General features: G+C 34.9%; 1 protein-coding gene across 1 annotated transcript; it reads right to left on the bottom strand.

The window, feature by feature from the left end:
* Positions 1 to 2248: 2248 nt before the first annotated feature.
* Positions 2249 to 16755, bottom strand: LOC123917344 (MLO-like protein 6). The gene is made up of 14 exons (XM_045969036.1): positions 16294 to 16755; positions 16069 to 16126; positions 15721 to 15941; positions 15350 to 15466; positions 11839 to 11899; positions 11256 to 11344; positions 11089 to 11163; positions 5146 to 5234; positions 4840 to 4889; positions 4655 to 4695; positions 4303 to 4476; positions 3952 to 3987; positions 3739 to 3867; positions 2249 to 3515 (listed from the first exon to the last, which is right to left on the bottom strand). Exons 1-14 carry the CDS (start codon positions 16417 to 16419, stop codon positions 3021 to 3023), a joined length of 1761 nt encoding a protein of 586 aa, XP_045824992.1. The 5' UTR covers positions 16420 to 16755; the 3' UTR covers positions 2249 to 3020.
* Positions 16756 to 17008: the final 253 nt, after the last annotated feature.

Genomic DNA, 17008 nt, shown 5'->3' with positions numbered 1-17008 from the left:
GCTTCACCCCACAATTCTTTTGGTAAGTGCTTGCCTTTCAACATACTTCTCACCATATTCATGATTGTTCTATTCTTCCTCTCTGCAACACCATTTTGTTGAGGTGTGTATGGTGGCACCACTTCATGTATAATACCATCTCTTTCACATAATGTATCAAACTCTTTTGACACATATTCACCACCACCATCAGTTCTTAAAACTTTGATCATGTGACCACTTTGTCTTTCAACCATGGATTTGAACTTGATAAACACACCAAGTACATCACTTTTCTGCTTAATCAAGTAAGTCCACTGTTTTCTACTGAAATCATCTATGAATGTGACAAAGTACCTGTTGCCTCCCATAGATTCAACTTGTATAGGGCCACACACATCAGAGTACACCACATCAAGAGTAGCTCTAGTCCTGCTTCCAGCATCTTTACTAAAGCTATTCATATTCTGCTTGGATTGCACACATTCTTCACACACTTCACTTGGAATTTCAAATTCTGGCAGTCCAGACACTAATTGCTTCTTCTGTAAGTTACACATATCCTTGAAATTCAAGTGACCAAGCCTATAGTACCATAACCATTCATCTTTACTAGCTGCAGTAGCCAAACATCTATGCTCCAACACATTGAGTTCAATTTTAAAGGTCCTATTCTGTGACATTGGAGCCTTTAAAATTACTCTACTATTTGAATCAAGCACTTTCATCAATTTATCTTCTATTATTACTTTGTAATTCTTTTCAATTAGCTGACCAATACTAAGTAGATTACTTTTCATACCAGGGATGTAAAGTACATTAGAGATTAGTGATTGTTTACCATCTCTTCTTTTGATCAACACATCACCAACTCCTTCTGCAGCCAATCCACTGTCATTTGCAAATTTCACTTTACTCTTTATTGATTTGTTGAGGCTCACAAACCAATCCCTTCTACCAGTCATGTGTGAAGAACACCCTGAGTCCAAATACCATTGATCTTTGAACTTGGTTTCTTCAGTAGTTGTCACCATCAACAAGGTATCTCCAATCTCTTCTTGAGCCAATCTTGCATTATCTTCTGACTCTTTCTTTTCACTCCAACACTCATCAGCAAAGTGTCCATATTTTTGACAATTGTAACATTGAATGTTACTCTTATCAAACTTCTTCTTGCCACCTCTGCCTCTGTTACTGCTACCACCTCTATAGCCACCATGATTACCTTGTTTATGACTGGAAAAACTAGCTTCTTGCTGTGAACTTCTATTGTTTGAATTGCTATGACCACCTCTCCCTTTATTGTTCCACTTTCCCTTATTTTTCTTTTCTTTGTTAGGTTGAGCTTGTAATGCAACTTCTGCTTTTGTCTTGCCTGCAGCTCTTTCATTCATTCTCTGTTCATGAGATTCCAATTGGCCTTGCAATTCTTCTTTTGACATGCTTGCTAGATCTTTGTTCTGCTCTATTGCAGCCACCAAATAATCAAACTTTGGTGCTAAAGATCTCAGTATCTTTGAGACAACAGACCTAGCAGAAATCACTTCACCACAATTCTTGATTTGATTCACAAGTTTTGTGACTCTTGTGAAGAAATCAGAGATAGCTTCACTATCTTCCATTTAAATTAACTCATATTGTCTTTTGTAAGTTTGAAGTCTAACCTCTTTCACTTTCTCTGCACCACCAAATGATTGAGCAAGAATGTCCCATGCTTCTTTTGAAGATTCACAATCTCCAACCTTCTCAAAATTATCTGCATCTACACACTGGTGTATTATGAACAAGGCCTTATAATCTCTCTTTTTTGTTTCTTTTTGAGTCTCCTTCTCTTCATCTGTGGCACGAGCTCCAATTGTTGGCATACCCACAGTTACAAGATTCCACATGTCTTGAGAGCAGAACACTACCTTCATCTGCTTGCACCAGTTATCATAGTTTTTGCTGGTCAGAATTGGAAGATTCATTGGAAAGTGGCCATTTGGATGATTCATCATGAATGCTTTGCTTATCTTGAATACACTAATCTTGAACACACTTCAAGAACCACTGCAAGAATCACTTCTTGATCAGAACCAGAAGCTCTGGATACCATATGTTGGAACAAAATCTCACTCTAATGAATCACACACACAAAACTGGTAAGGCACAGAAACCAGTAGAACAAAATGAAAAGCTATGAACTCAGAAATTGATCAACAATGGAGGAAGGGTTTTGAGAAAGAAAGGAAGAAGATGAATTACACTTTAGGGAAAGTTTGTTCTCTTTATTCACAACACAAAAACTGAAACTTTACAATAGATGCAAGTGCATTATATAGCTATAATACTTGCACCTTAAGTCACACACTTGTAACTTCTAACAAACTCCCTAATTATTAGCTAACAAACTAATAACTACAAACTAACACTCTTAACTAACTTTTATCTAGTTAGTTAATTACACATATCAAACTCACTCTAACCAACTTTTATCTAGTTAGTTAGTTACACTTCACAATCAATCAAAAACACTTAAAACAAGCTATTGCTTGTAACATAAGAAACTGACAACAATGAATTATAAACTAACAGGGAGGAGTTTTTAATAGGTAAAGCAACTTCAAGTAGGATCGAATGGAGTAATGGACTGTATGTAAATTATCAAACTACTAGGTACCTCCTTGGACCAAGTCATGCTTGACTTGAAATTAAGCTATAATTCTTGTAAGACTGACTTTAATTTTAATCTCTTTATGTGCATTAGTGCATGTGCATATACTAAATTATGCTGGAATATATTAAAGTCAATGAGGCAAAATTTAAAAAATCAAACTGTTTGCTACTCAATGTGTTCTACCTTTCATTGAATAATAATATTGGGCATGTGTCTTGTATAGATGTTGTTTTCTATAATATGTAGTATGTATAGTATTACTTTATAATTATATATGATATGATAGTTTTTTTTATTGATTTTACAAGTTCACAACATAGCATTGAGTTTATAGAAATAGCATAACCAATGAGTTTTATTGAAACAAATATTATAAGTCCAATCTCTATGGATTCAAATGGGGTAATGTGTGATCATGATCAGTGTCATCTTCTTCTTCAGCAATTGAAACAATTTCCCCTATGCCTCTGCTACTGCTACACACATAAATTCCAAACGAGACCTCACCGTCATAGATTCCTCTGGTGATGATCTTTGCATTATCTTCCTCATTACTGTGTGTATTTTCTGAAGTGATCAAGATCTCTTGCTCAATGGTATCTACAATGATCTCTTCTTCCTCCTCGTTTCTAGAGTGGTTCGCATAAGGAGGATTCATCTCTACTACTGATTGAATGTCTTCATTATCCACCTTATTATTGTGCATACTCTCTATAGCGTCCCTTACTGAATTGTCACTTTTTTGGGAATGTAAAGAAGCTGAATGTCTACTACAAGTTGAGTTGTTTTTCGAAACTGATCCTTTTGCCTTTTTACGCCAATTTTTTAGACCTAGCACAACACGTTCGCTGAAAATTTCCTTTTTCATGCTGGATCCCATCTGTGTCACATTTTCATGCATACCAAGTACTAGTAGTGATTAGTTACTAATCATTGATTTAAACCAAGTGGAATGACAAAAATAGTTAATACTCTTCAATTAAGGTTGAATTGTTCGGATAATATCTTATTTTAATTATTGACTAAAATAATTTTTTGTCAGACTTTACTTAACTATATCAGATTGCATAGGAAGGAATTAATATTTAATACTATATGTTTACCTGAGTGACAAGTGCATAAAGGGGAAGAGTGACATAACCACAAAGGAGCTGCACAGCTAAACTCATTGCAATTCTTATGGCAATGTCCTGTTTTTCTCTACTAAAGCAAGACCTTGGACCAAATTCATACTGTTGTTTGTTAGTTAGTATAGAATCAATTAGCATATATAAAATGTTAACAAAAATGTTAATTAATCACTAGTAATTACTTACCCAACTCCAGGTGAAAAATGCAAGTTGAAACGAGTTCTGCCATGAATTATAATATAAGCATAAGCATATATTCATTTTGTTCAGAATTAATCTAATCACATTTTAATCCTCATACAGATATGATTTTAGGTGAATTCTTTAGTATGCGTCTTATTCAGATATGTACTGGTGCACCTGCTGAGGTGGACAATATTGATGGGTTCACAAATAGTGTTTACTAGTTTTTCTATATTAAACACGATTTGTGGACCAATCAGAATTATCTACGTGAGTAGTGTACCGATACATATCCAAATAAGACGTGTACTAGAGTGTTCACCTTAATTTTAATAAATTGTATGGTTAATGTACCTGGATAGAAATGAATTGGAGTAAATGGAGAAGCCATTCAGGTCGATGAAACCAGAAATATTCATTACTTGTTTTTACAAGTATGGTTCCTTTGATAACTGGATTTTGCTTGCAACTATCTAGGTGCATATTTGTTATTATCACTTGCAGTTTAGTCCCAACAAGTAGAGCAACCTTCAATAACAAGACAGAAAGAAAGTCACAAAAAAAATGGAGAAGAAAATTATAAAATCACAGTTCTTGAACGATTTCAATGGATGGATTATATGAAGAGAAATACTATGAAATCCTTTTCATGAAATGCATTGTATTATTATTTTTATAAAAAGAAGAGAAATTGTATGAAATTTACCAGAAGTGGAATAAATGGAAGCCAGTAGTAATTATAAAACTCTGCAGCAAATAAAATGAAATCACTGTTAAATAATGATAATTTTGTTGCAAAGTTAAAATGCTTTTATGCACTAATTAAAGTAAACTAAGAGCAAGGGACAAAATTAATGACATGTTAATTATCATTTAAATAAATTGTCTTACCATGTGCGCTGACGAATATGAAAAATATGGAGAAAAGCCAGATCCAAAATCTGAAAGAGTATCAAAAGCTTGGGTAATAATATGATTGTTTGGTCTTGTATACATAATTTATGAGGTAAATTTAAAACTTATGTTAGTTATGTTACTTTGTCAAAAAATGCTAGTTATGTTACTTATGCAACGCACAATAGCTTTGCGCCACTGGTTTTTCAACCAAGCGCTACCAATTGTGCGAATCAATGATTCTTCTCGTATTAGGTTAAATTACTATTGCGACATTGTTATTAGTATGGTATCAAGGAGTACCTGATTCCTACCACCTTCTCAAAATCTTCGTCATAAGTGCGAGAAAGAAATTTCTTGAAGTTGAAATTGCTGCCTTCAGAAATATTTGCCTACAATTTAATTAAGGAAAAAATAAGTTCTCTTTGGGGACCAAATATGTTTCATAATTTGCATCAGAATGAAACTAGCATGGTCCAATAAAGCCAATACTTCTCAGTACCCCTGTTTTTTTTTCCGTAATACCTCTGTTTTGAATTTTTTTTCCATAATACTCCTGTTCTGGGACAAAAACTGACGCGTTGTAGGTCCCCATTGATGGCGGAACTGGCAACGTCGCCATTACAAAGGGATGGCGGAACTTAGACTATCGCCATTGACCAAAGAATATTTTTTTATTTTTTTCGTTTTCTGAACCGTTTGATCTACATCAACGGCTGTGATGGGAGGGCTCATGGTAGGCGTGTGCACACTGAATCAGGAGGTATAAATAACCTAAACCCTCACAAATCATTTATTCTTCACAAAATTTCCTCTCTCTTCCTCTCATTCTCTTTAAATCGTCCCTCTCTCTTGCTCTTCTTCTTCATCATTGTTCATCAATTTTCTTCACGATGAAGAACACAAAATCCAAACCCAAATCAAACCAAAAAAACTGTTTTCAAATCAAATCCAAACTAAAACAAAAAACAAAGATCCAAAATCTTAGATTTAAGTTCTCAGATCCGCTTTCTCTTTTGTTGTTGTTTTGTTATTTTTTTGTTTTTTGTTGATACTGTTTTTTTTTTTCTTTTATTCTCAGATCTGTTTTTTTTTTGTTACTATTTTTTTTTTGTTGATACCGTTTCTTTTTTTTGCCTTTTTCTTCATCATATTTATTTAAAAAAAAAAAAAAAAACCAAAAAAAGGCCATTTCTGCCCAATGGCGGCAGTGGCAGTTCCGCCATGCCTCCTTGCATGCGTCAGTTTTTGTCCCAAAATATGGGTATTACTGAAAAAAGGAAGAAAAACAGGGGTACTGAGAGAAAAAAATCTCTAAACCACGTCCATAACCGCAATTTGAAGGTCTATGTGTTAAGGATATAGAATCAAAGCATTCATTGTAAGAGTGATTCTAGGAAAAGCAATCACAACCGATCAAACATTATAGGAAAGGCAATTAAACTTGTAACTGACAAGAGAAATCATAGGAGTAATATTATGATAGAATTCAAACTTACATGTCATGAATCCTATATCTATAGACTCCACCGAGTACGATCCACCATGGCTTCCGACTCCAACAATCTTTCACCTCTCAAGAAAGGAGCACAAATTTCACTAAAATTATCTACTTCCACCTTTTTTGCTTGGCGACGCCAAGTTAATTCCTTGCTGGCTGGCATGAAATGCATAGGCTATATCAATGGGAAAACTAAACCAGCACCTGAGTTTATCACTGTTGCTGATGGTAAGTCAATCGATAATCCAGCCTATGAGGATTGGTTTGCAAATGACCAACTCATTGTTAGTTTTCTCCTTGCATCCATGACTGAGCGTGACGCTGTTGCCTTCGCATCTTGCGATACCGCTCGCCAACTATGGCTGGCCATTGAGGCCAAGTATGCTAATCCATCACGAGCTCATGTGATGTCCCTCAAAAATCAACTGCAGAGAAGCCGCAAAGGTTCTCAAACTGTCAGAGAATTCCTGTTTCAGATCAAGCGAGTAGCTGATGAACTAGCCGTCTTGGATGCCACAATCTCTGATGATGATATTACTCTCTATGTCTTGAATGGCCTGGGATCTGAGTATCGCGATATTGCCGCATCCATTCGCACCATAGAAAGATCCTTCACTTTTGAAGAATTACATAGCCATCTCATTGCACATGAAGAATTTCTGCAAAAAGATGATGCACCTGCTGAAGTTGCTGCCCCAACAGCAAATTTCCATCAACGAAATGGACCACGAAATTTCTGTGGCCGCAATACGCATCGTCGCGGTGGTCGTCATGCTTCACAACCATCACAAAATATGAAACACAGCTCAATGGATTCATTTAACCCAATGCAGTCCTTTTCACGCAATCAACATTTTTCAAACAATAATTACCGGCCTTTTCAGCAAGGACCGTCAAGAAGCCAAAATCACTTCAATTCTCGAGCGCATCGTTCACTACCAAGCTGTCAATTCTGTGATTTTCCAGGTCATATAGCCAAGAACTGTCCACAATTTATGCAATCTGCTCCTACTGCTAACTATGCTGCTGCAAACTCAAACTGGATCTTTGACAGAGGAGCCAACCATCACATCACCACGGACTTAAACAACTTAAGTCTTCATGCTAACTATGAAGGTCTCGACTCAGTCACTATTGGAGATGGTTCAGGTTTAGCCATTTCACACATGGGTTCCACTCATCTTCTCACTCCTTCTACTACTTTTAATCTTAACAATGTTTTGTGTGTCCCAAAAGCAAGTCATAATTTAATCTCTGTTGCAAAATTTTGTCAACAAAATAATGTTTATGTTGAATTTCACCCTTTCTCTTTTCATGTGAAGGATCTCAAGACGGGGGCAACGTTGATGTGCGGTCCAACTAGTGGTGATCTCTACACCCTTCAACCTTCACAATCAATCCCTCCAACCACTCTCCAAGCCTCGCGGACCAACACCTCACTTTGGCATGCTCGGCTAGGCCATCCCTCACCTAGGACACTTCAACAAGCTCTCAAAGCATTTCTACCTTCAAAATTTAAATTTTCCAGCACCAATTGTAACTCATGTCTTTTGAATAAGAGTCACAAATTACCTTTTCATGATTCATCAATAAAAACTTTTGCTCCTCTTGATTTAATTTTCTCTGATGTTTGGGGTCCATCCCTAGTGACCTCGGTTAATGGATTTCGCTACTATATAATTTTTGTTGATCATTTCACTCGTTATTCATGGCTATCCATTAAAACAAAAAAGTGAAGTTGTTACAATTTTTCCTCAATTCAAAAAGACCGTTGAAAAATATTTCTCTTTCAAAATTAAATCCATTTACACTGATGAAGGGACAGAATACATGAAATTAAAATCATATTTTGCCAAACATGGAATTTCTCATTTTATCTCCCCACCATACACCCCAGAGCATATAGGAATAGTCGAGCGCAAACATCGACATATTGTTGAAACCACACTAACATTGTTAAGTCATGCTTCCATTCCCTCAAAATATTGGTGTTATGCATTTCAAACATCAGTATATCTCATTAACAGACTACCCACCCCCTCGCTTCGGTTCACAACACCTTTTGAGCGTCTTCACAATAGAACTCCATCCTATAAAAATTTGAAATTTTTTGGGTGTCTTTGTTATCCTTGGTTACGACCCTATGCTCCAAACAAACTATCTCCACGTAGTACACCATGTGTCTTTCTTGGTTACTCTACACAACATCACTCATATATTTGTCTAAATCAAACAAGTCAAAGGATACACCTTTCTCGTCATGTAATCTTCGTTGAAGACCAATTTCCCTTCTCTCAAACTCACTCACATCCTAATCCCCAACCTCAATTATCACCACATAACCATTGGCTTCCTCTCCCTAATATCTCGCCTCCTTTAGCCGAAACTACCTCATCAAATTTAATACCACCAAATCATAACCTGATGGCCCCACATCAATCCCCAATATCCCACCAAAGAAACCCACCGGTAACACCTACAAATCACACCACTTCCACATTAACTCATCAAACCGTAAGCCCATATCCCAATTCCAATATCATCCAAACCTCTGTACCACACCAATCATCCAATAGCACCACCTCTCCCAACCCTTTACCAAACCCACCACCAGTGGACTCTACATCAACGTCTTCCACGGCACCTTCAAGACCGGTTACACGGTCTATGAACAACATAAGCAAACCAAACAAAAAATTCTTGATGGTCACAAAACATCCAATACCACCATCACATGAACCTACATGTGTATCTCAAGCAATGAATTCTCCGGAATGGCGTTCCGCAATGGCTTCAGAGTTCAATGCACTTATCCAGCAAGGGACATGGGATTTGGTACCAAAAAATCACGCCTCTAATCTCATTGGGTGTAAGTGGGTGTTTAGAGTGAAGCGACACCCAGATGGCTCCATTGATAGGTACAAGGCAAGATTAGTCGCAAAGGGATTTCATCAACGTCCTGGACTAGATTATGATCAGACTTTCAGTCCGGTGATCAAACCTTCGACAGTTCGGTTGGTTCTCACACTAGCAATTCAACATCGTTGGCACATTCGTCAACTTGATGTTAACAACGCCTTTTTACATGGCAAACTTTTGGAAACTGTTTACATGCAGCAGCCACCGGGGTTTCAAAATCCAGATTATCCTGATCATGTTTACAGGCTAAAGAAATCTTTGTATGGTTTAAAACAAGCTCCTCGAGCTTGGTTTAACACCTTGTGTTCCTTCTTACTCTCCTATGGATTCTTCAACTCTAAATCTGACCCATCATTATTTATCTATCTCAAAGGTGATGTCAAACTTTACAGAATGATCTATGTTGATGATATTTTAATTACAGGTAACAATGATCAAGAAATACAAAGGTGCATTTCAACACTTTCTACTGTGTTCTCCATTAAGGACTTGGGATCCATTCATTTTTTCCTTGTGGTCGAAGTTATTCCTACCACTCATGGACTATTCCTCAGTCAACACAAATACATTCGTGACTTGCTTGACCGCACACAAATGGCAGATGCAAAGATTGTTCATTCACCAATGTCTACCTCTTCTCATCTTACACAATATGATGGTACGAGTGCGGTCGACGCTACTCAATATAGAAGCAACATAGGAGCTCTTCAGTATTTGTCAATGACAAGGCCAGACATAGCCTATACGGTGAACAAACTCGCATAGTTCATGCAGAGTCCATCCTCCACACACTTCACATCATTGAAAAGACTACTCCGTTATCTAAAAGCCACCATATTTCATGGACTTCATTTGAAGCGTTCATCTTCTCCCACTCTTTATGCATTCAGTGATGCCGATTGGGCTGGAAATAGAGATGATTATACATCGACATCTGCCCACATTACATTCTACGGTGGTAATCCAATTTCTTGGAAGTCCTTCAAACAAAAAGCTGTGGCACGCTCCTCCACAGAGGCTGAATATAAAGCTCTCGCATCTGCATCTGCAGAAGTTCTATGGCTATCATCACTTTTGTCCGAACTACATGTATGTCTGCCAACTACTCCTGACATCTATTGTGACAATTTGGGAGCAACGTACCTCACTGTCAATCCAGTGTTGCATAGCCGCATGAAACACATTGCCATAGACATCCACTTTGTTAGAGATCATGTCCGCAATAAAAGACTACGGGTCCAACATGTCTCTACCAAAGATCAACTTGCAGACTGTTTCACGAAACCCTTGTCAAGGCAGCGACATCAAGATCTTCGTCTCAAGATAGGCGTAGCGGACGGTACCCCTATCTTGCGGGGGGCGTGTTAAGGATATAGAATCAAAGCATTCATTGTAAGAGTGATTCTAGGAAAAGCAATCACAACCGATCAAACATTATAGGAAAGGCAATTAAACTTGTAATTGACAAGAGAAATCATAGGAGTAATATTATGATAGAATTCAAACTTACATGTCATGAATCCTATATAAACAATACGTATATACTATGTAAATATTAAGCAAAATAATATCAATTCATATACTGTGTTGTTTCTTATACTATGCAACAACATCACAACTGCAATTGTGATTGCATTAGTCTCTCATTTAGCCGCATTCAAAAGTAATATCAAAGTGCCTCGACCATAATTTAGAAGTAAAACCACTACTAATTAAGTACTAATTATAGTAAATTTGGTGTAACAATGTTGTTGTTTGAGGAAGAGTACCATGTATGAAATCCCTGTGAGGAAGTTTCAAGTTGGTATAGTTGTAGTTTCACTTACAGCAATGAACCCATTTCGTAGAGCAAAGTAATCATCTTTTGAGACTGAATTATAGAACTGCCGCAGAAAACACGCCTATAGATAGAGAATAAAACATGGTATATATGGATTTAATTAGTGTATGTAAATTAAATCATTTCAAAATTTCACTTTTATAATTCACTTACTATCCACAACAAGGGAGAATAGTTATTCCATAATTTTATGTGACGTTTGCCACCCAATGTTTGACTTAAATGCTGGAATCTTCTTGAATCTGTACTCACAATGTTTGTCAGCAACACATAAAACAAAAATAAGTTTTAAATCGTAAATAGACTAATTAATACTAGATGTTACAACAAAGTATTTTTTATTTTATTTTTAAATAGTCTCGGTGACCAAAAATTTCACGTGGATAAGCTAGTGAGGTATTTTTTTTTTGAATAAGTAAGCTAGTGAGGTATTTGGGGTTTGAACTCTCATAATGTTCCTACCAATTGAGTTACATTTAACGTTTACGGGGACAACAAAATACTTTTTTTTAGATCAAAATTTAGGGTGAGGGGATGATGTCCAAATCCAAGGCATGGAAGACCTTAGGGATCAATGAGCCTTTATAAAGGTATTTTCCGGACCTCTCGAATTCAAGACATGTCTTTTAACCACTGGACAAAATTTTTGCAGTTGACAAAGTATTTCTTTAATAAGAATTATTTTTTTTTACCTAATTCAAATAAGAATTAATAACATGTGAAAGATTAAAGTTACCATTATCTATCTGATATTCGAGTGTTTGAGTCTCCTCTTCCCATTTTTTCCATCTTCTCATCTGTCACACATACAAGTGCAATATATAACATGTAAGTAATGGGCTGCGGCCCACTGTAAAACTTTTTTATTGTAATTAATAATCTTATGATTTATAAATTAGTCAGTATTATCACTGTTTATTTATATTTATACATTTTTCTATATGAATCCGTCTTTGACAATTAACTGAGTCAAAATTTTAGTGGGGAATGGGATTGAGCACATATATTAAAAAAATATAATTAGTGAAATTTGACTTTCTAATTTGCACCTTTTATCAATTTAATTTGTGGCACATTATCAAGGTTGGTCAGACTATATCAACTGAAAAAATAGTAAAATATTGATAGGTTGTTTGGTTAAATCGAATAATAAATGCATTATAGAGTCTATAGACTTGTTTAATTTAATGGTGACAAATTTTGGTCCATAATGGACAAATACATGTTTCGGTGCAGCATAAATGGACCCTGAAGATCCGTATAAGCTGGACCAATATGTTTAACTTTAGGATCCGTATAAGTTGGACCAATACATCTATTGGTCCATTTTGGACTCATCAAATCAAACCATAGATTTAGTAGGATTTACAGATTTTATGGTAGTGTATCCACACACAATTACTCTCTCATCTTTATGCTCTCTCATCTTCATCATCAACAACACAAATCCTATGAATATCAACTATCTATAACATTGCCGATTCAGAAAAAAAGAAAAGAAAAAATTGTTTCACTGAAAATCAAACAAGCTTTTAAATTCAAAGAATTTCTCTCATCAATTAACATTCAATACTAGAATTCTGTCAACAACAAAAAAATCATTACTAGAAGGATTTTATTTTCAAAAAAAATAACTTAACCATTAGTACTTCACATTAAGGACGAATCTCTTAATACAGCAACTTATTAACAAATTGTTCTTGCCCGAGTTCATGGCCCACTTAAAAACCTCAAACCCATTCTTTGTAAGTCCCATTGGAAATGAATTGCTGCAAACTAGAAGAAAAGCATGGTCTTTTCAAGAATTAGATGTTTGATATCCTAATGGTAGGAAAATACACGTTGATGAAATTGAAGAAACCAACTTCATTAGATGTCAATTGAGTCATTTGTAAATAGATTCTCATTGACATTTAATTTTTTTTTTTCTTTTTTTTTTTGGGTTTTGTCATGTAAGATTGAATCGAAGAGACAAAATCAGGTTGAAGATGTTTCTTAGAAAAACAGTGTACTAGTATTTTTTTAGTTTTTGTGTAATGGAATTGGTTTTAAGTGATGGAAGATAATCTATTTCTATTTTTTCAACTAAAAAATTTTTTTTTTTTGTGATTCCTTAATCCTTGTGTTGGTTTAAGTTGAATGATGTTTGAATTTCTATGGTCATACTGCAAGTGAATTATTGATGTTACTGGAAAGAGATGAGATGAGAGAGAAAAATATTTTGATATAGATAATGCATCATAAGATCCATGAGTCTACTTAATCTAACGTTTCTCATCATTTGTCCAACATGCACCAATACATGAATTGGCTCATGCTAAACGGATCCTTAACTTTATTATGTTGTGCTACTGTGCTACATGTTACATATCTATTTCCTCAACTCTTCTAGATGATGCTTTAGGAGTTTTAATGCATTTTATCTCACATCTATATTTATTTTCTTTTTTGTCAAGTAGCCTAGGGGCTAAAAAATCCAACTTAAAGGTAAGTAAGTGGAGTGTCCCGGGTTCGAATCCGGGTTTCTGCACATATAGTACGATATCCCTATCAACTGAGCTAAGCTCACGGGGACACATCTACGTTTATTTTATAGTAGTAGTTTGGTGTCTAAACTCACATACACTTTAAAATATATAAAAGTAAATAATTTGGATTTGGATTTTTTTTTCGGTCTTAGATGAAGTGGTAATCCACTAAAATTAAACTCATATATAATTGTGAGATCCCAGTTCGATCCCAGGTTACGACGTTCGGCCTAACAATTTCGACATTTTTGTCAGTTGAGCTGAGACATATGGGACATTTGGGTTTGGACTTCTATTACTCCCTCCGGTCCTTTTTATAATAAACACTTTGGACTTTTTATTTGGTCATTTTTATAAAAAATACTTTGACACAATTCCATATGTACCCTTATTAAATACAATCAAATAATTCATTCTAATGCTAGTGCATTAATTAGAGAGGCTTATTTCTCATGCTAGTCAAAGGTTAGTTTTGGAATATAACATAAAATGTTGTAATCATTAATGAGAAAATTTACCTTCATTGATCTGTGTGATTTTGTCAAAGTGTTTATTATAAAAAGGACCGGAGGGAGTATACAAAAATAGACTTTTACCATTTTTAGTAAAAAACATTATAATAAAAAAAAAAGTCTTGTTAAGCAATGTTCTCGGGACACTCTCTAAGCATTTCATTTAAAGAAATAATATATTTAAAAAATGAAACATTTCAATTTTCATAAAATTTCAACTATCTCCCTTACAAGTGTAAACTTATCCGGTGCCGTTGGCGCCACATCAACAATGGTCATGAGAAACTAATGACTAAATTGTATTTTTGACTCTCTAACTTTCATAAATTTAGAATGTTGGCCCATTAACTTCCAATATAGCAATTTTGGTCTTGTAACTTTCACAAACTTGGGATTTTTGCCTTTATAACTTTAGTCCATTTTGCGAAAAGTTGGTTTCCCACTAATTTTGATCAAGTCAACGCACAAGAGACAAGTGACTCATATCGCCACGTTGACAATGATTCCCCGATTTGCGTTGCCTCTGCCAGCTACTGTAACTCAGGGATGGGGGTCTCTGTGCTAGACAGTCCCACCATATCGCGCACCCAAGATATAGCGCTGGTAAGATTAAGCTGAGAACTTCCGTGACGTGCTGCCCTTGCCCCGACCCTGCCTGTGAGTGCTCTGTTGCCCCAAGTGTACACATGTCACACGTCATCATGGATTGTCACATGTGCTGATGTGGCATGTGAGTCAATTATTCTTGGGAACTATCCTATTCATTTGCTAAGAAGAGTGGAACTTCTCGAGATTTTTCCTTGCTTTCTTAAATTTCTTGTCCTTCCTAATTCCCATATCAGTTATGTGGTTGTCGCATATGTTAGGTTGAAGGCATAGTTTTCTTTCTTGTTTTTTATTAGACTCGTAAAAAAAAATGGAGTGTAAATTTAATAAGGAGTTTAATCTTTTTTCTTTCTTTACTTTCTTTTTTTTTTTTGGTACATTCTTTCTTTACTTTCTTTATCTGCAAGTGTTTAATTTTGTTTAAGCAATTTGCATTATAATAATTGACAAATTCAAACTTGTACTATTAAAACGTCCGTATATAGATCTCACATTACGTATTTAGATTGAATTTGAACAAATATATTTGCATAAATATAAAATTATATATGGACCATTAATCTCTTCATTTTAGTTTACAAAAGATTGAAGATGATTATACCTTTGCCTTCCCTAGACACATGGTTAATGTACAGTAAAGGATATGAAATACTGCCAAAATGGAGATTAAGATATTTAGCTCCAGGACTCCATCACTTGAAATTAGGCTAACCATGCCCTGCATTGACAACCAATCATAAATTAATTAATATCGGATTTCGATATAATATCAGTGTTGTAAAAAGAATTTAAATAACGATTTTATATTCTTTTTATTAAAAATTTTAACAAAATTGAATATTCCTAGAAAAATATACAAAATTATGGTGTGGCTAAGGTACGTAAAATTTCAACTTAAAAATCATAATTTACATATATGTCTTTGAGAAAAATCAACTAATTAATTAATTAATTAATTAATCTAAAGTATACCTTTGCTTCACAATAGTTGACTCGGTATCCCGATTCATTGGTGGAGGGTATTTGGTCTAATTTCGATGAATTTGAATCACGAGAAGATGATCCTAAGTATTCCATAGAAGAATCTTCACATGGTAGAAAAGAATTTGCCACATTTTTATTGATGCAGATTTTTGATATTGGAACCTCCGATATTGTGAGAAGAAATGATATGAAGCCGAATTTCATCATTTCTATTATAATCCCGAACAACAAATACCAAATTAAACTTAAGGGTTATGCTAAAAAATTAAGAAATTCCTCATCATTTAAACAAAACAAAACAAAACAAAACAAAAAGGTATATACTAATTAACCAACCTGCTTTAGTTTTACTCAAGGCCTTCCCCATGGATTTTCTATTCTTATTCTTAAGATGCTGTAACATAAATATATATATATATTATGAATTGATTTTGTAAAAAAATTAACATAACAATTAACATCCTAATAATTTGTCATTCAAATAAAAAATTATAATTGGTAAGGAATGTCACATTTTATATACGACTAACCAACAAAATATAAAAAAACACTAATAATTACCTCAACCAAATTGTGAACACCTCCTTCAATGATCAAAGATATAACAAGAACGATGAAGCAACAAACTGCGACAGCCCATGTTGGTGTTTCTTCAAGAGATCTTTGTTCTCCATCTCCTATGCCCATACCATATGATATGAGAGGTTCTTAATAACTTATAATTTGAATGAAATTTCTAATTAAGTTTCTCACTACCTATTGTCTTTATATATATAACAAATGGAGAAGGTAGTGAATAGTGATATCTTTATATAATTAAGGGTTAAATATATTTTTAGTCCTTACATTTTACATTATAATCAAGAATAGTTTCAATATTTTTTTTTATGGTGTAAAAAAATCCTAAAATTTTTTCCGTTATTAAGTTTAGTCCTCACTTTTTATTTCTTTTAACAAATTGCTAACGTGGTGCAATTAACCAATCACATGGTGACACATGTTTTTGTCCCCCAAATTTATTGTACACCTTACCACACCAAATTTTTCTTTCCAGCTTTCTTCCTCTATCGAACCACTTTCAACCTCAGCAAATCAAACACCGCCACCTTCAACCTCTATCGAACCACAACAACCACCACCTTCAACCCATCAAAACTCCATAACCATCGAAACCACAAACCTCACTCAAATTCATCCATTACCACCACTTTCATTCAAACAAAACAACAAACACCCATCACAAAAAACAACAAACAGAACAAAGAAGCAGAAACAC

This window comes from Trifolium pratense, linkage group LG3, assembly GCF_020283565.1.
Source record: "Trifolium pratense cultivar HEN17-A07 linkage group LG3, ARS_RC_1.1, whole genome shotgun sequence".
Lineage (NCBI taxonomy): Eukaryota > Viridiplantae > Streptophyta > Magnoliopsida > Fabales > Fabaceae > Trifolium > Trifolium pratense.
The sequence above is the reverse complement of the archived record's forward strand: the minus strand, read 5'-3'. Positions and strand labels throughout refer to the sequence as shown.